The 25,750-nt window shown below is 38.7% G+C and overlaps 1 protein-coding gene across 1 annotated transcript in view; it reads left to right on the forward strand.

The window, feature by feature from the left end:
- Positions 1–23,615, forward strand: part of LOC150090792 (uncharacterized) — a 79,177-nt gene extending 55,562 nt beyond the window's left edge. Inside the window, exons 17-22 of the mRNA XM_090372451.1 lie at positions 1,264–1,515; positions 7,522–7,658; positions 10,013–10,115; positions 12,123–12,308; positions 15,504–15,584; positions 23,128–23,615. Of these exons, the coding sequence (XP_090228577.1) occupies positions 1,264–1,515; positions 7,522–7,658; positions 10,013–10,115; positions 12,123–12,308; positions 15,504–15,584; positions 23,128–23,342 (974 nt within the window). The 3' untranslated portion in view covers positions 23,343–23,615. The remainder of the gene's footprint in view (positions 1–1,263; positions 1,516–7,521; positions 7,659–10,012; positions 10,116–12,122; positions 12,309–15,503; positions 15,585–23,127) is intronic.
- Positions 23,616–25,750: the final 2,135 nt, after the last annotated feature.

The following is a 25,750-nucleotide window of genomic DNA, read 5'->3' on the forward strand; positions in this document are numbered from 1 at the left end:
AAAATCAATTACGAAAATTACATTAAAATTATATACATAAATACTTATTAAAAGATTGTCATGCATTCAATTCTCATCCCCAACATGATGCATCAGAAAAAGCCTGGAGAATTCGGCAGCCATCAGCACCCCCAAAAAACCAAATCAATATCACATATAAGGGACCAAATTTATGACAGTGGAGTTTTTTCTGTGGAAAATTTTCGTGTGAGCTTTTTTCATGTGCGCATTTATCTGGTCACCGTCCACAACATATTAGCTAGCTCTGTGTTTAAAGTTTCGGCTTATATTCAACTTTGAGGTCTTATGCACAGTTCAGCCTAAGCTGCTCATATTTTACAAGACGTTAGCAACTTAGGAAGAACTGTAGATAATGGTATTTGTCTCTAAGCTGAACATAAGCCCCAAACCTTAATGCCAGGTATACGGCCTCAGTCTTCTGTGAAAGCAGAATAATTACCGTGATCGAAAATCAAAAGCATAAGATGTACGAATTCTGTTTGATTTAAACTACTGAGCTGAAACATCTCCTTCCCCTGCAATTCCATAGTAATATGTGCTTTCATATAATATAGAATTCCAATTCCATAGTAATATAGCTTATTTTACAAGAAGCTGTATTAATATGGAATTTTTACTATTTTACTATTTACGATTTTTTCATTACTATGGAATTTTTTAATCCCCTCTAGCTTCTTGTGCTTCTTGTAAAAGAAGCTAGAGCGGATAAAGTGTTCAGACCTTGTATTTCCTGTTAATATGGACTAGCTTTTCGGAGAAAACTATATATATAAGGAAGAATTTCATACTGGCACAATTGAAGGTAATCTTGCTGATATCTTTTTTGATGAGTATATACCGGCCTAATGCACAAATGAACTATCCCACATGTTAGTCTAGAAGGTAAAATTAAACTTAAAATCAAGTTTTATACGATCCCCATTTTATACAAGTTTTACCTCCCCCTCCCACATGTTCGTCGGTTTCTTGTATAAAGACTGACAAGTTCTTTCCCCTAAAATTGAGGACAGTAGAAAACGAAAGGCGTTCGGTGTCTTTCTGGAAGGATGATGATCTTGGCTGATAAATTCAAACAATTATAGTAGCCGTAGTAGAATTGTAGTACAGGAGCGTAAAATATGGTATTAAGATATTGAATATAAGAATACACATTATAATATAATAATAATTTCTGTTGCTTTTATAATAAATTATTTCTATTACAAAATATCTATAACATAATGTTTCTATGGTTTTCTACAGATAAAATAATTCGTCCTGCGATAGAATGTCCGCCTGACATCATAACTGAGCTACCAAAGGGTAAAAGCCAAGCCTATATCCAATTGGGAGAACCATCGTCTAATCTCGATCGAAAGCATATACTGATATCCCCAGAAAGTATGAAGTCTGGTGAAGGATATCTCCCTGCGGGAATCAATGAAGTGATTTTCACTGCGGTTATGTCTGCTAAAAACAAGACAGCTTCTTGTTCAGTCTTTGTCCACGTCAAAGGTAATTTTTATTCAATGCTATTTGAAAAGATATCCATTATTTTCTAAAAGTCAATGGGATTTGATCGTGCATTATATATTTTGCATTTGGCTCCAAGATTAAAAATTAAATAATAAATAAACCTAGGTCATGAGGTATGCGAGCTGTAAGTAAACTGCATATATTCTAAGGCATAGTTAATCGTTAGGGGATGCAAAACGCTGGCTTGGGTGGGGGGAGTTCGACTCCTACTCTTGGGATTGGCTAGTTCGGCTCTACCTGAAAACCAGAAGGTGGATTTTATTAGATCATCGCACCATTGAAGGGATTCCAATCCAAATCTAATCTTTTAAAAAGGATGTCAAATTACATGGCTATATAAGAGGATGCATGTTTTTGAAGAAATTCATTATTACAAATTCATTATTATTATTATTTTTTTTTTTAATTCAAAAGGCATTTTCATGTGGAAATTTTGATAATTTTGTTTGTAAGGCAGTATTGACAAGAGGTTTTCAGATATGTGAAAGGAAACCACATTCAGCTGAGTTAATTTACACATCCTTATGCTCCAGCCCGAAAATCTAGTATGGTCTTAAGAGTAAAATGTAAGCAGTAAAGATTAGATATACTGTATATAAGCATATAATTGCACGACAACCAAATGCTTAGCATAACAAAAGCAGAGGAGGAGACTCTGGGGTTCGCATTCCGTAGGGCAGCGTAGCTCCCATTTATTTTTTCACGTAAATAGAGAAATACACAAAATAATTAGGTGACGAGGAACACACTTTAATAAAAAATTTCAAAATCTAGTATAACTTCAGTATTAAGAAATAAAAAGGGGGGAAAATGTCAATTCCGTGTGTAAGTACGCTACAAAATGAGTGAAATTCTTTTAAAGTGCTACATACATTACAGTATTTTATTAAAAATTAAATTATATACATTATCATAAATTTTTAAATATTAAGTGTAATTACAGCGTAACGTTACTAGTAAGGCTATGGATCGGCGTTAGTCTATATAATTCCTTGAGAGCCCATGAAAATATAAGACTAATGCGATGGTTTCCCAGTGTCTTCCACGCCTCTGTGTAAAGGCTTGTTGCCGCGTGTGAGTGTGTTCAAAGTTGGTTTGCTTGTTTGTTGTGGATGGAAGAAAATCCCGGAATAATCCGTCATCTCATCTTGAAACTGGCTAGCTCAAACTCGAATAAAAATATCGTCAGAAATTCCTCCAGTGTATGACGGAATGCGAACCCAAACTTTTTGAAACGGATGCGAAGTGACTGCTGTACTGACATGGAGTAACCAGCTTCTGTTTGCTTATTAAGAACACCTAAAAATTATATTTTAGTATTAAATCAGCTTACACCAACCATAAGAATAAGTATTTACTGTAACTAAAATATTTATTTACATATTAAAATAAAATAAATATTTACAAAAACTGCTATTATATTAAATATACATGTAAAAACATTAAAACTGTGATAAAATCCTTGAGATAAAATACACTAAAATAAACCGGATTAAAAGCGATAAAAATCTCTGGAGCTTTCGGAAGCTTGCGCTCCCTTCCTCAGCAGTAACAACACTTCCTGCAGCACGTCCATATATATAACAGGCTCACGGTACCTATACACGTGGTGCAGTCGGCGCATGGTCTGAACTGGAAGCGGAAATAGCTCGGGAACGTGTTAAGCAAAACCGTTCATCCGTACTTAGGATAATAGTTTCAAACAGAGGATGCATACGCATACCTCTGTCCCTATTCATAATATTGTAGTCGGATGAACAGATTCGTAGGCTCTCGAGCCATTTACGGTTCCAGAACCCATGCGCTCGATCCATGATAACCGCATCCTCTGGGGAAATTTGATGCTGCTTCTCCCAAAAATGTTCGGCCACAGCAGACTTATTGTAATCAGCGGTTTTTATAGCATTTGCATGCTCCCCCAGACGATCCTTGAGCCGTCGTTTTGTCTCGCCCACATAACACTCCCCACAATCCGGGCATTTTATCCTGTATACTACTCCACTACTCAGGTCCTTTGCTATTGGGTCTTTTACCTGAGACAACACTGTGTGCAACCTCCGCCCGGGAAGCTGCACACAGCGTGTTTTATAGCCCCGCAAAATTCTAGCGAGATGCTCAGTAACGCCCGGATAGTAAGGAATGTATGCGGTAGCGACAGGAACAAACGGTTCCTGACGGTTAGACTCTATTCCTCTACTAAATCTGTCTATGATCCTCTGGGGGTATCCGCATTTTCTAAGGTCTGCTGTGACCCGTCTAATTTCACATTCTTTGTCTTCAGAGGTGGTGCAGTGTGACCCTGCTCTATCTAGTAGAGCTTTCACTACACTATTCTTATGCTGCCCAGCTTGTGCTGAACTATAATGGGTGTACTGGCCTCTGCACATAGGTTTTTTAAACACAGAAGTTTTTAGCCTAGGGCCTACCCTAGAGACCAGTACATCCAAGAAAGGAAGGGTACCTCCTGTTTCCACCTCTGAGGTAAATTGTATAAATTGGGAGAAGCTATTAAGCCAATGGAGTGCATCATCCTCTCTCCCCTTCTGGACCACGGTAAAGGTATCATCAACATACCTTTTCCATTTCTTTATGGGAAACTGACATCCACTAAAAACCCTGTCCTCTAACTCCTCCATGGCCAGATTGGCCACGATGGCGCTAATAGGAGATCCCATGGCTGTACCGTGAACCTGTTTGTACATAACACCTTGGTACACCATAGTGGTGCTGGCCAGACAAAGTTCCACACCCGAACAAATATCCTCTACGTTTAAAGGCGATCTACTACCCAAAGAGACATCATTACTCAAAGATCTTCTAACACAATATATTCCATGTTTAATTGGAATGCATGTGAATAGTGACACCACATCAAAAGAAATCATGCTGTCGTTTTCATTTACAGTCAAATCTTTCACAAAATTCACAAATTCTTTACTGTCTTTTATGACATAGTTGGACTGGCCCACTATAGGCGAAATCAATTTAGCCAAATACCCTGACAAAGCATATGTGGGGCTTCCTATAAATGATACAATAGGTCTGAGTGGGACTTCTGTCTTATGAGTTTTTGGAAGTCCATAAAACCTCGGGAGTTGACATCCAGTAGCATGTAAGAACCAAAAGGTCTCCCTGGAAATCTTCTCTGCCTTTAACCAATCCTGTACCAGTTTATTAACGCGCCGCTCTAGGCCAACCAACGGGTTTCTCTGAGTAACTTTATACGTATTATTGTTCTGTAAAAGGTCCATTGCTTTTTTGTGGTAGTCTTCTTTGTTTAGGACAACCGTCGATCTGCCCTTGTCCGCAGGTAAAACCACAATTCCATCGTCTCTTCTCAGTTCATTCAAGGCTTTTCTTTGACTAAAGTTAAGATTCGGAGATACTTTCTTTACCTGGCTCAAAATAACGGCAGATTTAACCCGGATCTCATTAGCTAGGGCCTCCGGTAGCTTGCTGATGGCCCGTTCAATACCCATTGCTATCTCCGCAATGGGATCTCCTATTAGCGCCATCGTGGCCAATCTGGCCATGGAGGAGTTAGAGGACAGGGTTTTTAGTGGATGTCAGTTTCCCATAAAGAAATGGAAAAGGTATGTTGATGATACCTTTACCGTGGTCCAGAAGGGGAGAGAGGATGATGCACTCCATTGGCTTAATAGCTTCTCCCAATTTATACAATTTACCTCAGAGGTGGAAACAGGAGGTACCCTTCCTTTCTTGGATGTACTGGTCTCTAGGGTAGGCCCTAGGCTAAAAACTTCTGTGTTTAAAAAACCTATGTGCAGAGGCCAGTACACCCATTATAGTTCAGCACAAGCTGGGCAGCATAAGAATAGTGTAGTGAAAGCTCTACTAGATAGAGCAGGGTCACACTGCACCACCTCTGAGGACAAAGAATGTGAAATTAGACGGGTCACAGCAGACCTTAGAAAATGCGGATACCCCCAGAGGATCATAGACAGATTTAGTAGAGGAATAGAGTCTAACCGTCAGGAACCGTTTGTTCCTGTCGCTACCGCATACATTCCTTACTATCCGGGCGTTACTGAGCATCTCGCTAGAATTTTGCGGGGCTATAAAACACGCTGTGTGCAGCTTCCCGGGCGGAGGTTGCACACAGTGTTGTCTCAGGTAAAAGACCCAATAGCAAAGGACCTGAGTAGTGGAGTAGTATACAGGATAAAATGCCCGGATTGTGGGGAGTGTTATGTGGGCGAGACAAAACGACGGCTCAAGGATCGTCTGGGGGAGCATGCAAATGCTATAAAAACCGCTGATTACAATAAGTCTGCTGTGGCCGAACATTTTTGGGAGAAGCAGCATCAAATTTCCCCAGAGGATGCGGTTATCATGGATCGAGCGCATGGGTTCTGGAACCGTAAATGGCTCGAGAGCCTACGAATCTGTTCATCCGACTACAATATTATGAATAGGGACAAAGGTATGCGTATGCATCCTCTGTTTGAAACTATTATCCTAAGTACGGATGAACGGTTTTGCTTAACACGTTCCCGAGCTATTTCCGCTTCCAGTTCAGACCATGCGCCGACTGCACCACGTGTATAGGTACCGTGAGCCTGTTATATATATGGACGTGCTGCAGGAAGTGTTGTTACTGCTGAGGAAGGGAGCGCAAGCTTCCGAAAGCTCCAGAGATTTTTATCGCTTTTAATCCGGTTTATTTTAGTGTATTTTATCTCAAGGATTTTATCACAGTTTTAATGTTTTTACATGTATATTTAATATAATAGCAGTTTTTGTAAATATTTATTTTATTTTAATATGTAAATAAATATTTTAGTTACAGTAAATACTTATTCTTATGGTTGGTGTAAGCTGATTTAATACTAAAATATGAATTTTCCCAACCTCAGAGGCCTTTTTCAGGACCTAAAAATTAACTTATAAAATGAACGCCTAAAAAAATAACGTCTAAAAATAATATTAAAATGAATGAAATATTTTCTTTCAATAAAATTTTGTTCGTTAATATTATAGGAAAATAATGAAATAATAAATTTATTTATTATTTGCGGGCTGCAAGTTAAATCACACACACACACACACACACACACACACACACACGCTGCATACATGTACACTATAGTATCAAAGGTATTGGGACAACACCGGATAATCAAATATGCTATGCAATATATAAATATTGATTAACTGCTGAATGCATGTCATTCAGCTTTAAACTAAATACCACTTGGAGAGGAGCTAAGCGGCTTCGAACGCCCACAAATAGTTGGGTGCTGCGTTGTAAGACTGTATTAGACAGATTTCGGAGGCTCTGAACTGCTGAATCAAATTTATGTTGGCTGCATTTATATGAGGGCAGCCTCGAGTAAGACATTTTACGAAATGGTTTAATTCCTATGCATTTTAGGCGCAAATGGGGTAATCGCAAATACTGCATATTAAATTATCACATTGTATCTTTATTTTATTATTACAAAGACCACAGAGCTGATGAAATTGCCCATATCCCTGTTAACAAGCTGTAAATTACATGTTCAGTAATTTTAATGCGATTCCAACTTGCATTGGGGAAAGATAAAAAAAACTTGAACTGGTCGGTATAAACACTGAATAAATGCTATCTATAAAAATGGTTAACAAATAATAAATCATAACATACCCGAGGTGAACCAACTCTAATCAACGCTAAAGTATAGTTCAAATGGAACAATGCAATACTCGCCTTCTTGGTTCGAAAAACCAAACTGAAGAATGAGTTGGAGATCTAGAGTGCCACCTCAGATCGAATCTACAGTAATTCATCACAGAATGCAATACACATAGAGCATGAACATGGAGGGTTTTTTTTTTTTTTTTGTGGCAAGCAGAGGGTGTGAAGGCATATAGGAATCAGATCTATATCTATAATATAGATATCTTGACATATAGATCTATATTTCAAGGGTTACTGTATGCACTGCATATAACATTAGTAATTTTTCTTATTTTTCTTTACAGACAGAGAACCTCCTGTTGTTCACAACTGTCCTGAACCTTTCGAAATACAAACCGAGAATGTCCACGGATTAGAAGTTGAATGGGACGAACCTACATTCACGGATAATGTAGGCCTGACATCTGTGTCAAAAACAAGGGTAAATAAAACCTGTAAATAATTCATAACATGTAAAAAACCTTTGAAATATTTTGATTATTAACACAGATAAGATGTCTCTGATAAAAGGGACAGCTGACAATAACTACGGCAAGAGAACCGGAGCGCACCAGAACGCTGTTGCTATTCGTCAAATTCATCGGTAATATACATAAAAGCATACACTGCCGTACCGAGTTGAAGTTGCATACTTCAAACTGCTAAATACGGTCGATCTGCCAACCCGCACTAGACCAGCGTGGCAGATTATGGTCCATTTCCCTCAACATGAATTGTTGAGGAGGCTTCCATCCTGCAGTGGGTTGATAATGGCTGCAGTTTACTTCAAACTGACTAAAGGAATAAATAAATGTCATGTTTAAACGTTATCATTCTTTTCTGTTTATACTCCGCCAAAGTAGGTCAGAGAAGTTTACAACTTTGAGGAGCGCTCCGTTTTGTAAAATTTTCCATTTCGTGCCCTGGCAATAACGGGGGGGGGGGGGGAATGATTTGAAGTAGAAATGGTTCCTATATAAAAGGTTTGATCAAAGAATTCGGTGAATGGTGCAAAAAAAATTATAATAACTTATGTTTACATTAATATTCTTTAATATCAATACAATCTTCTGCAACTAAACACTTGTTTCATCGTGCCTTAAGTATTAGGTGTGTGATAAGAGCCAAAGCAACTAAGGCTATGAGACGTCAGTATATTGTGTCTGTAATGTGTATTCTTTAGTAGATCTGCTGGATAAAAAACACTAGATTCCGGGAGAAAAAAACAGGAAACCCTCACCTGAGACCGACTAACTCAGAATGTAGTGGAAAAAAGGCCATAAAAATTCCCTTGCGTTATTAACGGGATTGAACTCAATCCTTTTTCATCCCGGTGCAAAACGAAGATAATTACAGTAACTGTGCTATACGCATGGGTGCACTGTGCCTACCACTGATCAAAACAGTTTTTATATATTATTATTATTATTATTTATTTATTTATTTTATTTTATTTATTTATTTTTTTTTGTGAATGCTTTTAGGCAGCCCGCCGTGTTTAATTGGATTTCGTGAACGCTCACATCGCCTTCCTTTCACGCCCTGTTTTAATTTTGGGAATAGCCAAAAGTTGCATGGTGCCAAATCAAGAATATGGCAAGTGCGGAATGAGATGATGCGTTTTTGTTGACAAAAATTGATGGACGGCGAGGCTTAATAAGTTATTAGGTGGATCATCACATTTCAGTAACTTTGTGTGTACTTACAATCAGTGGCGGATTTAGCACTTGAGAGGCCCCAGGCGCAATTCAATTTTGAGGCCCCCCTCTAAATATTTTCCACTACAGTACCACTACAACGTGCATTCTACGCGTACGTTTTTACTATAGTACGCGCTCTAGATTTGGTGTTGCGGTTTTAATAATTTTTGTTGCGCAATTCTTTCATACATATTTTAACTAATGTTTAAATGAAAAAAATGACACAACTACCATCCCTCCCAAATCTAACATTAATACATAAAATTAATACATGAAATCTAGCATTAATGATAATATGTATTCTACTTCAGATTCACTTAGTTCGCATAGATATTTCATATAATATGTGGAGATATTCGCATAAGAGTTTACTAACTTCTCATATTAAATTATAGTTTTATTCAGTAACGGTAATAAAGATGAGTGTAAAAATTTAAAATGAAACAATTTTATTTTTTTTTTTTTTGAGACCTGAGATTTGAGGCCCCCTCGATTTAAGAGGCCCAAGCGTGCGCCTCGTGCGCCTGTGCGGAAATCCGCCACTGCTTACAGTTAGTATATACAGCGTACGGTCAAAAATACTGTTACACGGGTTTTGTAACAATATTGTTAAAATACTGTGCAGTGACTACCTATATAACACAATAGTCATTACAGAACAGACATGGTGTGTTAAGTCCTAATGGAAATATTACTAAGGAAATAAGATGCAAAATAAACCCAATCTTTGTTTTTAAAAACATTCTCATAACTTTTAAGTAACAGTTCGTACAAAACTAAGCTCATATGAAGTTAAATACGATTAATAGAGTAAAAAAACACAAAAACAAAAAAACTAAATTTTATATGTAAATTCTTCACATGATACAAATACATGATTTTCTTTAGTGATATAAATTTCATGGCTGCAATTTCCTCTTCGCTTTTTCTGGCTGCTTGTAAGGTCGAGAGGAATAAATGAAATAATTAACATTTTCAGTATGTGAGTATGAGTACCTCTTTTAGTGGTCATTATTTTATGTGCAATTATATAAATGCAGGAAGAGTGCAATATTGTAATATTTTATTTTATTATTATTTTTTTAATTTTGCCCAGGAATCGGGAAGCACATTCACAGTTGGCACTCACATTATACAGTACACGGCAAGAGATGAAGCGGGAAATACAGCTCATTGTGGCTTCCTCATTAACATCACACGTAAGTATTAAAAGAAAAATCATTTAAAATTAAAATTTGTTTAAATGCGACATTTGTTGGTGATTATGATGTGGATGCCTTTTTCGTTTGGTTAGAAAACGAGTTGGTGATGCTGATAATGCAATTAAAATACACTACGTTACCAAAAGTTCTGGTACACTATGAGTAAAGGCAACAGCGATTTACAAATCACATATGACAGTCCTTTTTAACAGTTTTTTTTTTTTTTAATCCATTGAGTCCTTTCGAAAAATTTTCTACAGAAACCCAATATCTTTAAAACAGTGCTATTTATAAGTGTATAAATTAAATAAAAAGTTAATGAAAAAAATTTAAGGAACTTTTACGAAACCCCACTGTTCTGCGAAATACAGCTTGATCACAGAGCTTTCTCTAACATAATAATAATAATAATAATAATAATAATAACAATAATAAAATTCTTCATTCATAGAAATGTAGGGCACGATTCCCGCTACAGGCAACCAGAGGAATCTCATAATTAACTGTACACATTACATTCAGTACATAAAAAGCTATGGGTACGCAGCAAATACATAAAATACAGAGAAAGTGCTAATAGATTATACACAGCTTACATTACATTATATAGATTACATTAGTTATTATAATAGATTATACAGAGCGTATATTGCATTACATCGATTTTATAGTTATTATAATAGATTATACAGAGCTTATATTGCATTATATAGATTTTATAGTTATTATATACAAGCTGCAACACATTGAGACAGTCTGGAAACTGTCACTGGATACAACTTATTCTTTGTGAAGCAGTTTTCACGAATTCAGAACACGCTTTTTGGTTAAAATATTTCTCCATTCCTTCAGTAGAAACAACTTTTTAATTAGGCAAAAGATGTTTGTTTTCACAAAAAATTCCTCAACGCCTTTCCAATTCATTCTACACAAGTTATAAAGCTCTGAGTGACCACCCCATCAGATCGTCACATTATTCTCTCCGAACCACGCAGCCATGCCCCAAGTCCAAAGTTCGGTGTATCACATGACACCGCTATCGAAAACGTAAGGTCCTGTGCTGTAAAATTGCATGTTGTGGAAGAACAAAGTTTATCGAGGATAATGCTATTCTTACAATACTGATTTAAGAATATAGTTACCGAGGATATCATATCACAATATTGTTTCTTTTGCAAGATGCCATCCACAAAAAATCCCTCAGTCTAACAGCTTACCATGGAAAGCTGGCCCAAACCATCAAGACTACAAACATATTGAGAACATTCATCAGCTGGGAACAAATCCTCCCTTAAATTATGTTTCCGTGATACACGGGCTTCAGAAACTACTTTTCCACTACTACAGAACACAGCTCCTCCGAACATGTCACTATTACATCCATCGCGGTGCACTAATTTTCGTGATAAAAAGTTTGTGGAATTGTACTCTGCTTACAATAGACGTACTGATATTGAGGATGCCGAACACCTTGGATCATTCTCTTAGCAACTTGAAGTGGCTGCAAATGCCTCACTAAAACAGCAAAATACAGAGGAGCTATTATCATTCACAGATTTAAATTTTTGTAATTGTTAAAAATTTTACCAAAGTTCCGTTTTATTTTGAGACAATATAATTAAAATGCATTTTACAACTGAAATCTTGTTTTAACCTTGCACGTCTAAAACAGCAAAATCGTCTAAGCCAATATACTAACCGCGCTTATATAAAAGCACGTCCAAGCCTATTTACTAACTACGCATTCTGAAGTGCTTAAATTGACCATGGTGTGCAACTAAAATATATTATTAAGTACCGTAGATCTTTCCCAGTTATTTTTAAACTTGCATGACTACTTTTTTTAGTAAGCTTTTCCCGTAAAATCTGTTTCCATCGCTGCCTCTGCTTGAAATGCCCATTCGAAAAAGTATAGTATAAGTTTAAATGAGTAATATATAACTATTTCTTCTAACCCAATTTCATATGTTGACTTCCTTGCATGACTACTTCCTTGATGCACAGGTTTGGAATGTGGACAGCCTGAAGGTTTGGAGAATGGGAACAAAAGCTGCATGGATTGGTTGTTTGGTACAATATGTCATCCCACATGTAATCCTGGCTACATATCTTATTCACTTTTACCTGAATCTTTCATATGTGACCACTCTGGTATTTGGACGCCTAGCAAGAGGATCCCAGATTGCTCACGTAAGTATCTATTTTCCTTCTCTCTCAACTACCATTTTTCAACAAAACTGAAAAAAAAAAATTATTATCTCTCTATAGTACAGAGATTTTTGTTGTAATAGTGTACAGAGTCTATATATTAAAAAAAGGTTTCCTCCTGGTGATATTTATTCGACCTTGAAAATGCCGCGTGGCAGGGTGGCCAATGGGAGAAGAGTGATGTGGGTCACGTGGTACAAGTGGGTGGGGCAATTACGTCACTACAAACGCACAGGTAAATAATTACATAGGTCATTCCTGATTAGATATTGATCAGTGCGTTTCGACAGGTGTGTCTGCAATCCGTGACGTTTGATTTGCTAATTATAGGTACTAACGTAGTAATTAACACAATGCCGCGACCTAGATTGGCAATCACCGATTCCGAGAGAAAATGACGCCGTCAGGAGTCTGCATTGAAATATAGAGAGACACATGCCAAAAGGTTACAAACTAATCAGAGAATAAGTTTAATGACAACGGAGCGCATGGAAAATCAACGCAACAGGAAGCGGGTAGCTAATATGGACGAAGAACAGGCCAAAACTCAGCGAACCGTTAAACGGCTCAGACGTAACATAGGATATTCACAAGATCCTGATAACGAAGAAACCAATGAAGTATCATATTGCGATTTAGGTGATATGGTAGATGAATGTCAACATTGCGGCGGATTATCTTTTCACTGCAAACTCGGAAGGCTCTTCCGAGGTGCGGGGATTGGCGAGCGAAGCGACCAGGGGGCAGAACCCCTAGTAGTGCATTATTATTATTTCCTAAATGATCAAATTTCGTTCGTTCTTTGTAGGTATAATATATGATCACAACAGGTACTACTGTACTAATGTTTCATGTAGACTCTGGTAGTTGCGTGATGAACAACTGCAAGATCTTAAAATACTTTGGAAAATTTTACATTTTATTAAAGCAGAATTTCTGAACTAATAGCGACGGGCAGAGGATTCCGCAGGGGGAGAAAGCATGTTATTACAGAATTGGGAAAGGAAAGACTGGCAATTCTAAAGAGGTTGAGAACTGCATAAACTCTGCCTCGAAAATTCACAATCTATACTCCTTAAAGAGTACATGAAAAATGACATGTAAAACCCTCACTAATTCGGACTGCCATTTTAACGTATTTAAAGTGCAAAAATCTATAAAGTCAATGTCATCGCAATTTATAAAACTGAGAAGTAAGTATAGGTGGGTGTTGCATCCGTAATCAGGAGTGAAGAAACAATAAAACAGGCGTTTGCTCCTGTTGGGCTGTTCGAATGTGTCGAAACGCGTATATCGAAAATGATAAATTGAATAATTTAATCATGTCTTTAAATGAGACTATTATACACCACAATATTTACTTTAAAAATTAAGCAACACCTTACAAACCCTATACGAGGTTCTTGTTCACATGCACAATGATCAGGTCCTTGCTCAAATGCAATTGTGCCCGTGAACTAGGGCCTAGTATAGAATTTGTATAGGACAAAAAACCTGGTAGAGGAACAAGGAAACTGTCATAGGGTTTGTAAAATTATGCTCATTATTAAAGTAAATATAGTGGTGTATGTTTAAGTTATTAAAGTGTTCGCAATCGCTCATTTCTAAGTGAATCAGAGAATTATTTAATACCTTTCTATGAATGAAATATTTGAATAGTATTCTACAACCGATTAGAATTGTACTTTTAGTTAGGAAATACATACTGCCAAGGTCGGTAATAGAGATATGGGACCCAGATACGAGAATAAATAGCAAGGAGGAGTTTTCCTCACCTGAATTAAGGAGCAGCCTTCCCCCTTGTTGGGCTACTGGGCCGTTTCAATCCATGGTCCGTGAATTGCGACCGTTGTCCGCCTCCTTCCCCGAGGATAGACCCTGTATGCTCTTCAGCGATAAGTACTGGTCATAGTTGACACTATGACCAGTACTTATCGCTGTGTCAGGTAAAATGATCTAGCTTAAGAAACGTTCTTATACATTATTTGGAATGTTCTCAATTTTATCGATATGGGTGATGTGTGGGACACCAAATTGGTAAGGAAAACTCTAATAGAGGAAGAATAAGCACAGGATGGGACCAAGTTTTCATGCCCCAGATCGCCCTAAGAACGGAAGCACAAAGTTTAGAGCAGTGATGAGCGTATTCTATCAGTTCATAAAGTTTTCGCCATAATCCTCAACATTTAATTTTACCTTATTATGATGTTTTTTTCTAATTATACTGTTTATGATTGTAAGCACAACTAACGAACACTTGAATTCTAGAGGAATCTGCTTTAGTTAGCATTAAAATGTACTGTTTCATTCTATTTTATCTAGCCATACTTATTTTAATAGATATTATTTGTGTTTTAGTATTAATTTTTTGAATATTGTAACTGTACAAGGTAATTTTTCTGTCTAAATAACCACTCTTATACCACGTTGGTTTTTAAACAGTTAATTTATTTAGCCTTATTGACTAAATATACTATACAATTAGGTAACATTTCAGGAACCTTGCCGAAATCCACCATCAGATCATTCTTGGCTGAACTGTTAATAGCATCCTGAGATTGTTAACAGCACAGCCAAGGATGGTCTGATGATAGAGGGTAAAGCTTTCAGGTAAAGCTCCCGAAATGTTACCTGATTGTATACTACATTTAGTCAGTAAGGTTAAATAATCTAACTTTTTATAAACCCACCTGGTATAAGAGTGGTTATTTATAGAGAAAAATTCCCATGGAAAATTACCACGTAACGCCATTTCCTAATTGTGTAAAGTAAAATTTAGACTATAGAAAATTCCACACGATATCGGCTATGTGGTAAGACTCTGAATCAGCTTATAATTCTGAAGGATTTGAACTCAGTTCAAACTTAATTCAACCTAAATTTAAATCCTTTGTAAGCATGAGAACAGCCTCGATCGTTTTGAATACAAAATGTTCTGGTGAATGACAGAGAAAAAATCCTTTGCTAGGCTATTGGGGGGGAGGGTAGGAATATTGTTCGGCCAATATCTGAAGAGTACTACAGTTTAATTTTAGAAGAAAGTTATATACTAATTAAACGAAGGCAACAGCACGACAGAAAAAATAATGTCTTTGTGTGAATCCCTTCCTAACACCCCCCCACCTCCGCCCACACACGCACGCACACAAATTAATGTCTCACTTTATTTTCTTACAGCGTTTGTTTCCAAACCTGAAGGGGACTGCCTGCCAGGGAGCGAGCTCAGAGAAAGTGAAGATACCACTGATCGGATATGCGGTAAGTAGCTATGAAGTAAGGTAGAATGGCTGGTTTACAGGAGAAAATATATCATTAGGAACACCACTCTAATATTGAGTAGGGCCTTTATTTTTCGTCAGAACGCAATTCTCTTCAGAATGATATCAATGCGAGTAGAGTAACGTTCTTTTCGGAATATTCAGTCATACAGATCGGTTCGTTATCACTAAATAACGGTAGCACATCTAGACAGCTGAAGGCACCTGAAATATTACTCACAAATTCTGTTTGGTTGATACTGAACCATGTGAACAAAGCAGCAGTGAGACTTCACACTTCTGAAACTTCTACATGATGTGCGCTCAATGACATACAATATTATTCTGCTGGTAGTAAACATCACAGGAAAAGAAAACAGAGGCCCACTTTCCAAACAACATTCTTCATACCCCGACGCTGAAACGACGTTGCAGTAATCTGCAACGTCTCCAATAAGCATGACAGGTTCATTACTTTTTCATTTTTTTAGGTGCGATGCGTTCACAAATTAAAGTGCTTATTGTCTTTACCATTTAGTTAAGTTGTTACATGCGAATGGACATGGTCCATTCGCATGTAACAACTTGACTCTCGGTGTACGGATTTTTATGTAATTATAGTAAGTTTTGTAGAAAAACTTAATATAAAAATTTCACGAAACACATTTAGGTTTTGTGGGGGAAAAAAAATTTTTGAGCCTTCCCAAATTTCATTAATTTTGGACAAAGAGAAATCCCACAATTGTTTTTTCTTTCTCTCTCTCATTACAACACTCGAGTTATCAGCTTGACCACTTCAACAGGACCATGGAACGTTGGGCTATATGCAAGAATCTATGCAAAAATATGTAATTGAAGAGATCCCATGGTGTGCTGAATATGCAGGAAAGCACTATTAAACCGAGAAATCCAATGAATGCACAAATCAATTCCGGCAATTGGGTAACGGACAAGATCTTACGGACTTTGACTTCCAAAAGAGATATGCACGTTTAGCAAGTGCTACAGCAAGAAGGCAAAAAGAAAAAAAAAAAAAAAAAAGCCACATTAGAGTTATTATTAGTATTAGCCGTATAGTCCAAGGAAGCCACAGGCTTTTGCTGCACAGGTCAACAAAAAAAAAAAAAAAAAAAAAGTGGACAAGAGAATACAAATTATTTCCATGGGGGGGGGGATACCCTTGCTACCCTCACGTATGACTGAGTAACAGCCACGGAAGGATGGTGATTATAACCACTGTAGGCGCCTCCGTAGCCAGGTGGGAAGGAGCAGCAGTGCGTAGCACACGCTTCTTGATTAGACCGGGGTTCGAGCCCGTCACCACCAAATACGGAGGATGCAGAAAGGTCAGGGAATGACCACCGCATTTCCCGGAGCAATATGGCCTTAGTTGCTAATGCTCCTAAAAACCAAATCACACACATAACCACTGTACTACACCGAGGTCGTCAGCAGAGATGACAGATGCGTTTATCGAGTGGTCAAAAATTAGTGCCATTCCGGTTAACGAATATAAAAAACACTAGGAAGGCATCCGTGAGCAGACGCAACAGTGGTCAAAAATCTAAGGTACAGATGCGAAATATTTAACGTCTGCAGTGTATTATTCTGTCTATCTTGTGAACTCCTCTGACCGTTTGGTCGTCCCGGAGTATAAACAGAAAATGTATTTATTTATTTATTATGTAATCGTCGCTAAAGGAGGGAACAATTAACCTCTGCATTTAATACGGAAATATCACAGGACATCAGTACCCACACCATGTGGAGAACCCTATGAAGAATGTATTAGGAGTAGGAGACTTTCACGGAAGCCAGTAATCTTGGATACCAACAAGAAAATACGGCTGAGTTGGTGACATAAACGCGAAGGATGAACACAGGGGCACTGGGAGCAAATATAATCATCCGACGAGTGCCCATTTACGCTTTCAGAACCGATGGAAGAGTTTAAATACAGAAGAAACCATACATGCCACACTAGAACCAAAATAGTTGGAAGAGGTGTAATTGCTGTACAACATACAGATGTTTTTCACATCCCGCTGGAGAGAAGGGTGAACGTCACAGTATATCTGATCACTGTTGCGGATTAGGTACACCCATCAATGCTACATGTTTATTCCAATGGACAGGATGCTTTCAAGATAACAAGTCAAACATCAATCTCGCCAAATATATTGAAAGAGTGGCCTGGGGAACGCTTCAGGCATCTGCTTTGGCCAACACGATCGTCAGCACGATCCTCTGACCACACTAGAACCACCCTAGGACCAAAATAGTCGGAAGAGGTGTAATGCTGTACAACACACAGATGGTTTTCACATTCCGCTGGAGAGAACGGTGAACGCTACGGCATATCTGATCACTGTTGCGAATTAGGTACACCCATCAATGCTACATGTCTATTCCAATGAACAGGATGCTTTCAAGCTAACAACATCAATCTCGACAAATGTATTGAAAGAGTGGCCTGAGGAACATTTCAAGCATCTGCTTTGGCCAGCATGATCCTCTGACCATATCACTCCAGGAAAGGAAGATAATTTTTTTTTCATGAATGTTCCAATATTTTTCGCGGCATTTTCAACACCTTATTGAAGCCATGCTACGTCGTGCGAAAGATTCGGGCCAAGGTCAATCCAAGGTCAATTCGGGCCTAGGCTATTATCTCATGATTCTAATAAAGTGGCCAAGCACAGTATATATACAGTACTTGAACACTATATTTCCAGAAGTATCCCGGCATCCCTGTAATTTAGGAAAAATGACCCAAACCTGCCACCATGTGAAAGGGTTAGGTATAAAAAAGCAATTGCGTTCATAAACAGTCCAACTTGAAATGCGTGTGATTGTTGCATTTAGAGAGAAAATATTTATTGCAACTAGATGAATACAATGTAGCTAAAATAAGTAAAGTTGCAACTGTCCTGTCACGGCCAAAGTCCAGGGGCTCACATCAAAATTAAATAATTAATTATATACACAACGATATAGAAAGTAAAAAAAACAAACAAGTTATCATGCTTCCTCACATAATGCAGTATAAACTGTATTTATATGCTACGTCACCTAAGGTTATATTTATAATATATATAATATAATGCACGAATGGCATTCATACCTTCTCTGTGGAGACCCATCGATGCGCTCTTGTTGAAAGACGAGTAGGTATTGTGAAACTTAGACTATGGTGATACAGGAATTTTTCTAGCAGGGATAAGGAGGTGATTATCCCCTTGTATAAGGCAATGGTCAGGCCACACCTTGAGTACTGCGTACATGTCTGGAAGCCTCATTTTAGGAAGGATGTAGAGTTGCTAGAAAGAGTACAGAGAAGGGCAACAAGACTGGTGAAGGGAACAAAGGGTGCCCTTATGAAGGAAGGCTTAAATTCTGCAAATTGCAGCTTCTGGAAACTAGGTACCTGCGAGGCGATCTGATTGAGGTGTATAAGGTCTTGAATGGATTGAGCAGGCTCAATACTGATGGGATTCTTCCTCTTGCTCAAATTACAAACCTGAGGGGGCATAGATTCAAACTGAGGAAAGACAGTTGTAGAATAGATGCGGAGCCTTTAGCCAGTGGGTAGTTGATTGCTGGAGCAAACTTCCATCTGTTGTTGTGAAAGTTGATAGCCTAATTAAATTAAGGCAGAGTTAGACAAACATTTGGAACGAATGGATCAGTGAAATGGGAAGGGTTTTTTTTTTTTTTGGCTGATGCTGCATAAGCTTGCTTTCTTGCATCGTATTCCTCTACTAATGCTAATGCTAATAATACTCAACAGATTTGCTTTAGCCAAGGCAAACTGGGAACAATTCCAAGAGGTACTGACATGCGCTGCTGAAACATTCAACAGCACAAACATCATCCCGGACCAACACCAGTGCGCTATAGTAAGCCTAATCACAGAGGCTACAAACGTAGCTATAAAAAGAAAGTAACCATCCGCAGTCCCATGGTGGTGCCCGGAGCTTCAGAGACTGCGGAACGAAGTAAATACATGTCGCAAAAAGTTTCCAGCGAGCGAGAAGATCTTGGCCGGCGGCAGAGGTAAGGTCCTTAAGCAACAATACCGTGTCAGAAATGAATACACAGCCCTGATAAGAACCCGGAAGAAACATTCATGGGAGAGACTAGTCTCAACAACAGGAAATGAGAACCCCTGGGGACCCCAACAAATTACCCAAAGGAGAATTGGTATCTTCGACGAAAACACCTGATGGCAACTATACCACATCCTGGCACCAATTAATAAACAATATCCTGAATACCACCTTCCAGAAACTCCCCATAGACCACACTCCTGAGCAACTTCACGTCTGTGAGGAAAATGCTAGTTACAGTCCAGCACATCGGGAAGACCCGTTCACACTTGGAGACCTCTATCCTCCTGGTGTTCTCTTATTTCTTATTTTCAAAAATAAGAAATAAGAGAACACCAGGCGAAGACTACCTAAATCCAGAAATTGAAAAAAAAAAAAGCCGTGGAATATATCCCAAAAAATCATCCTAAACCTATATAACCACTGTCTATCTGCAGGATATTTTCCCTATGACTGGAAAGCCGCACGGATTAGACTTATATTGAAGAATCCGAAGAATTCACAGGAACTCCCGGAGTCATGCAGACCCATAACCCTACTGCCGGTGCTAAGCAAACTGTATGAACACCTTCTACACAGCAGGATACAATAACACTACCAAGAAGCGGGTCTCCCCTCCCCTAAGCAATTTGGCTTCCGACGAGGATGCTCCACCGTGGATGCCCTGGAACGTATAATTAATGCAGCCACTAATAGCAATAGTAAATACTTTCTGATTATTTCCATCGACTTTGCCGGGGCATTTGACTCACTTTGGTGGCCAAGTGTCGTCGGCAGACTCTGGGAGGCAAACATTCCCAGCAACTTGTACCATTGCATTCAAACCTATCTATCGGACAGAAGGATCTCAGTATCTACACCCTAAAGTCAACTCACTCGGCCAGTGTTCCGGGGGTGCTCACAGGGATCAGTCCTGGTGCCTCTCTTCTGGAACCCGGTGATGGATGGCTTCCTCAACTAGGATCTAAACGGAGCAGACGCACAAGCCTTCGCAGATGACCTGGTTTTGATGCTGGAGGTGGACAATCGTGCACAACTTGAGGCTATTGCAAACGAGCCATTGACACCCTTCAAGTATGGACAAAAAATAATCACTTAAGGCTATCACCAGACAAGACATCCTCAATACTTTTAAAAGGCTCCCTTGACATCAGGAGGCCACCTCTGATAAAAACAGAAGGAACCACCATAAAACTGACAACGGAGCTAAAATACCTAGGAATCATCCTTGACAAAAATCTGTCATTCACCCAGCATCTTGTGTATCTACAAAAAAAAGATCAAAAACTACTCACCCCTCATAGCGAGAGTCTCGCGAAAGGATTAGGGCTTAAGGAAAAGAACCTTGACCCTCTTCTATAAGGCATTCTTTATCCCAGCCATCACTTATGCAGCAAGGATCTGGTATAAAAAAGCAACCACCGCAGTCAATAAAAGAAAACTAGAAACGATACAGTGCAGTATTTTACTCGACGTCTCTAGAGCATACTATACGGTCAGCTCACACGCTCTACAGGCTCTTGTGGGACTCCTACCCCTAGACCTGGAGATTGTTCGCTGTGTCATGCTATATCAATTATCAAGAGTGAAAAGTGTAACCTGTACGGGACAGACCGGAACAACAATAGCAACGAGGAAAATAAAGGACTAACCAAACATCCCCAACAGACCTGGCAATCCCGATGGGCGGAATCAACTAAGAGCGAGATAACCCGGAAGTTCATCCCGGATATAACCCAAATGTACACCAAACAGCCAACTTGGTTCTCACCGGGGCTCTACACTGCCTTTCTTCTAACGGGGCATGGCTCTTTTAACGCCAAGATGTCGACTCTCAGCATCAGGGATTCTCCATTATGCCACTGCGGAGAAAACCAAATGCGGCCACACTTAATGCAAGATTGTCTCCTCTTTGAAGCCACAAGATATTATTTTATCACAAAAATACGCTTTAACCCGAAGGAACGGAAGCACCTCATAAAAATGAGGAGGAGCACTACAGGGCTCTCTCGTGCTTTGCACGTGAGCTGTTTCCCCGGCTACGAGCAGTGCCGCAACCTGCCCAGGTGTGATGCAGGACCTGATAACAACTACAACTCACCGGACGGGACTCTGCTCCCACGAGTGCCATTACCCTGTCAACTGGACAGAAAGAACAGAGCATCATGATACCGGACGGGATTTTGCTCCCACGAATGCCATGATCAAATATTGACACCCTGTCAACTGGACCGTAAGTGCATGTAATTTCACCCAATAAACTACCCTAGGATGTGACAATCACAATAGAGACTGACGACGATGAAACAACTGGACGGGACTCAGATCCCAAAAACGACAACACTACATCGGCTTCCAGACAACTGAATAAAAAGTGGAAGTGACTTTATACCAAGAATGACCCCCCAAAAATGGGAATAGACAGACCATGACCATCACCAAACTGGATGGGACCCTGATCCCACGAGTAACGCAAGACTAAATCGATCTGAGAGCAAGTCGTTTCAGACATTGTCCCTGGATGGACCTCCTGGTGGGGGCCACTGTCCGAATGCAGTGCCGAATTTATTGACCTTGCCATCTAGCTGCCACGCTGCACACACGCCACGTTGGCGATCTGCGCCGATTCCCTTGTTCGGCCCTTTCTACCTCACCCTGGCGAGGGGAGGAGACGGTCCTGCTGTCTCCCCCCCCCCTCCTTGCCATCCAATTCTTCTCTCTGGAGGGGCATGGGCATGCCTCGCTGATATCAATTGAGGTCTCCTTCTCTATTGACCCCATCCTTCTGCCTTTAACTCTCCAGTCTTCAGTCTCTCCCTTCTCTATCTATACACAAGCGAATGCCCCACATGACTAAATTTAAATATATCCAAATTAACTTACGCCCATATTTTCGGCTCCCTCCCTATTCAAGCGACATCACCCTACGCAATCGAGAGAGATCACCACATATACTACGTGTGTGCGATAATGATTTTTTTACAGGTTGTCGGCACATGCGACAACCTGTAAAACTTCAAAATTAAAATTTTAATTTTGAAGTTTTATCATTTAAAATTATTCACCAGGATTTTTGTAGGCAATTTCGATTTCGTAAAGTACCATCAAAATTTGCGATATGGAAGCTTGTGAATGTGTTTAGAGAGACTAGGAATGGAATGTTTAGTCTTCCTAAACATATCTTTTATGTCTCTAGCATTCTTTGACTCTCGATGTTATTCGCATATTCATGAGTTTCATTTAAAACGAGCCTTGCATATACAGTATGTAGTTATTTCAGAAAACGATCATTTAGATATCATTTCATTTTATTCTCTGGGACAGCCAATAAGGCCAGAAGAGTTTATATCGGTCAGTTGCTAGATACAGTGCTTTATGTAAGAAAGTAAACAAAAAATTATATTTGTGAGTAGACTAATTGTACTTTCTCAATAGTGGAATGCCCTCCCGGAATGTTCTGGACGCCCGAAGCTGGTCGATGCTTTGTCTGCCCTCCTGGAACCTATCAAGATGAATTTGGAAGGACATCTTGCAAACCGTGCCCCTCAGACGATCCAAACAGTGCAGAGAATATGGTTTCATCGTGCAGGAGAGACACGCCATCAAACTTCCTCCAGGAATCTCAGATAGCACAGCCAACTGCAGTCTAAAGAGGGATCCCTTCTTTGGTGGGCTGTTTATTTAAATAAAAAAGGTCTGTGACCTTTTTTGATAATAAACGAAACTTCTAGCTGTGATCTAAGAGCTCTGTCAGTAATAAGCAGAGAAATAACATGCTGACGTAGGGGTTTGTTGTCCGAACCTTTTTGTAAAATGGACTGAACCCACAATTTTTTTTGTATTTATTGTGACAAATGTTTGGAAACAAAAAGGGCAAATTCATCACAAAATAAATAGTTTCTTTTTATATTTTATGCCTATCATATATTCGTTCTGAATTCACGTTCACATCACTTGTTCAGATGAAAGTGCTTCGTTTTTGTGGACAAGAAAAAAATAAAGTTGTTTAAAAACCAAGTTGAAGAAACATTAAAGTTAATCCTATTAAACTACAGTTTATTGATGTTCATTCATATAAGACTTAAGGTACCCATATGAGGATGCACTTGTATCTTTCTAGATTCGAAATCCCCACAAACTTTTAATGTTTTGTAGTCATTCCAATGAAAATCATGGAAAATATATTTATTTTTCGGAGAAGTCGTGGACTTGGATTTTTCACTGACAAATTCACTTGTTTGTTCATTTGAGAAACTTTTTAAATTTTATATTTAAATATATTATTTTATTATATTAAAATAATACATTATTTTATTGTCAGTTTTATCATTTTAACCATCACTTGTCTGTAACCCTCGATGCATCCAGGCTGTATGGATTATCCCAATATGTACCACGATATCCAACTCCCTAATGTCAATACTAAATAAGATCAACCTTTTGTATATAAACTACTAAATTTAATTTCTAGAAAAAAAAAAAAAAAGACTAAATAAACAACTAAATAAAACTCTTATAATTATAAACTAATTAGGAACTAAATTCTTGGGAAACGTTCGTCCAAAAAGTCCCTCTTCCCCCTTCCAAGATTTTTTATTTTTATTTTGCCAGTATATACGTTTATATTTTATTAGTATATTTTATAAAAAAAAAAAAAAAAAAACACGCTAAAAATGGCCAAGGTCCGTACGCATGTCCCTACGCTATCGGTGAGTATAAAAATGTCGATACTGCCAGTTCTTTAATTAAAATTTGAAGGATGTTCGGACTTGGTTTAATTTAAATCACTAATTCACACAAAGAATTTAAAAGAGTACAAAAATACGCAAATAATGCCATATCAGCAATAAAACAATTTGTTCAGTTTTACATTACAGTGTCCAACCGTGAACATTTGCTGTTTAGCATTAGACTTGTAGTTCATTAGTCCTCAAGAAGATCAACATATCTTCGAAGATACAATGGGAGAGGAAGTCTCTGGATACCATCCGGAAGTTCCCATTTTTCATACAGGACATCTCTGATAGCACACCTACAAAGATGGGTTAGCTCGGATGGACAAAGGCATCTTAGTTTCAACAGAGGCGACCACGGCAAAGCCATATTAAGAAACTGTTTTGCAGAGAAATCCCAACTGGGTTTCCTTGCCGCTTCCCACATGAGTTTGCGATCGATGGCAATCTGCAAAGATTCGAGTGTGAGTTGGCGAACAACACGAAGCATGATATGAACGCACATTGTTCGTTCCTCAAGGTGCCTGACTACTTCTTCTTCGTTGCCGCTAGTTTTATGCAAAATCAGCTCTTCCATGCAAAACAAAATTAGAGAGCATATCCCAACTTCTTTAGATACCAATCGAAACCTAACGCTCGTTGGTCTTAAGCCGCCTCCATATCTCAGCAATAATAGCAATAAACTGGGCTTAAAGCACAGTAGGCTAAACACACAGGGATTATGAACGCCACGACAGATTACACTAACATCTACAAACCGTGTAGCGATTCCAAATTCTAATTTATTTATATTGGCTGCGCGAAGAAAATAGGAAATTGGGGAATCCTGCACTATGTTATCATTAGATACATCTTCTGCAGACCATGCCCATAATGGGTGAATCATTTTCGGATAAATAAGCTCTTGTTCGTAAATTCCTTGAAAGTGACCATCACAGTGATAAATGCACGTTAGAACTTCGCCCACGAGGCTCATATCGCTAATTTTCTTCCAAAAGCATACCTTAGCTAGTGTGTAGACTAAGTTCTGCTGTAATTCTTGGTCCCTGGAAGTGAATGTTGTACATCTTTTATACTTCCATCTGTAATATAAACCCAAAACTCGCCTAATGTTATGCTCGTCAGCTCGTCGTTGATATCGGTCACCCTTCTCTGCAGTTTTCAGAAGTTTCCTAATAGCCGAGCGAATCTCTTGTTCTCTGGGAGGGTATTTATCCGAAGATGAAGATAAATTTCGAAACATCTGCCTTACAGAAGAAAAGTGCTGACTCGGCCCCTGACCCATTTTTACGGCTTGTGCAAACAGTGCCTACCTGTTCCCTTCC

This window comes from Mastigoproctus giganteus, chromosome 1 (genome assembly GCF_048544385.1).
Source record: "Mastigoproctus giganteus isolate SK-2022 chromosome 1, ASM4854438v1, whole genome shotgun sequence".
Taxonomy (NCBI): Eukaryota; Metazoa; Arthropoda; class Arachnida; order Uropygi; family Thelyphonidae; genus Mastigoproctus; species Mastigoproctus giganteus.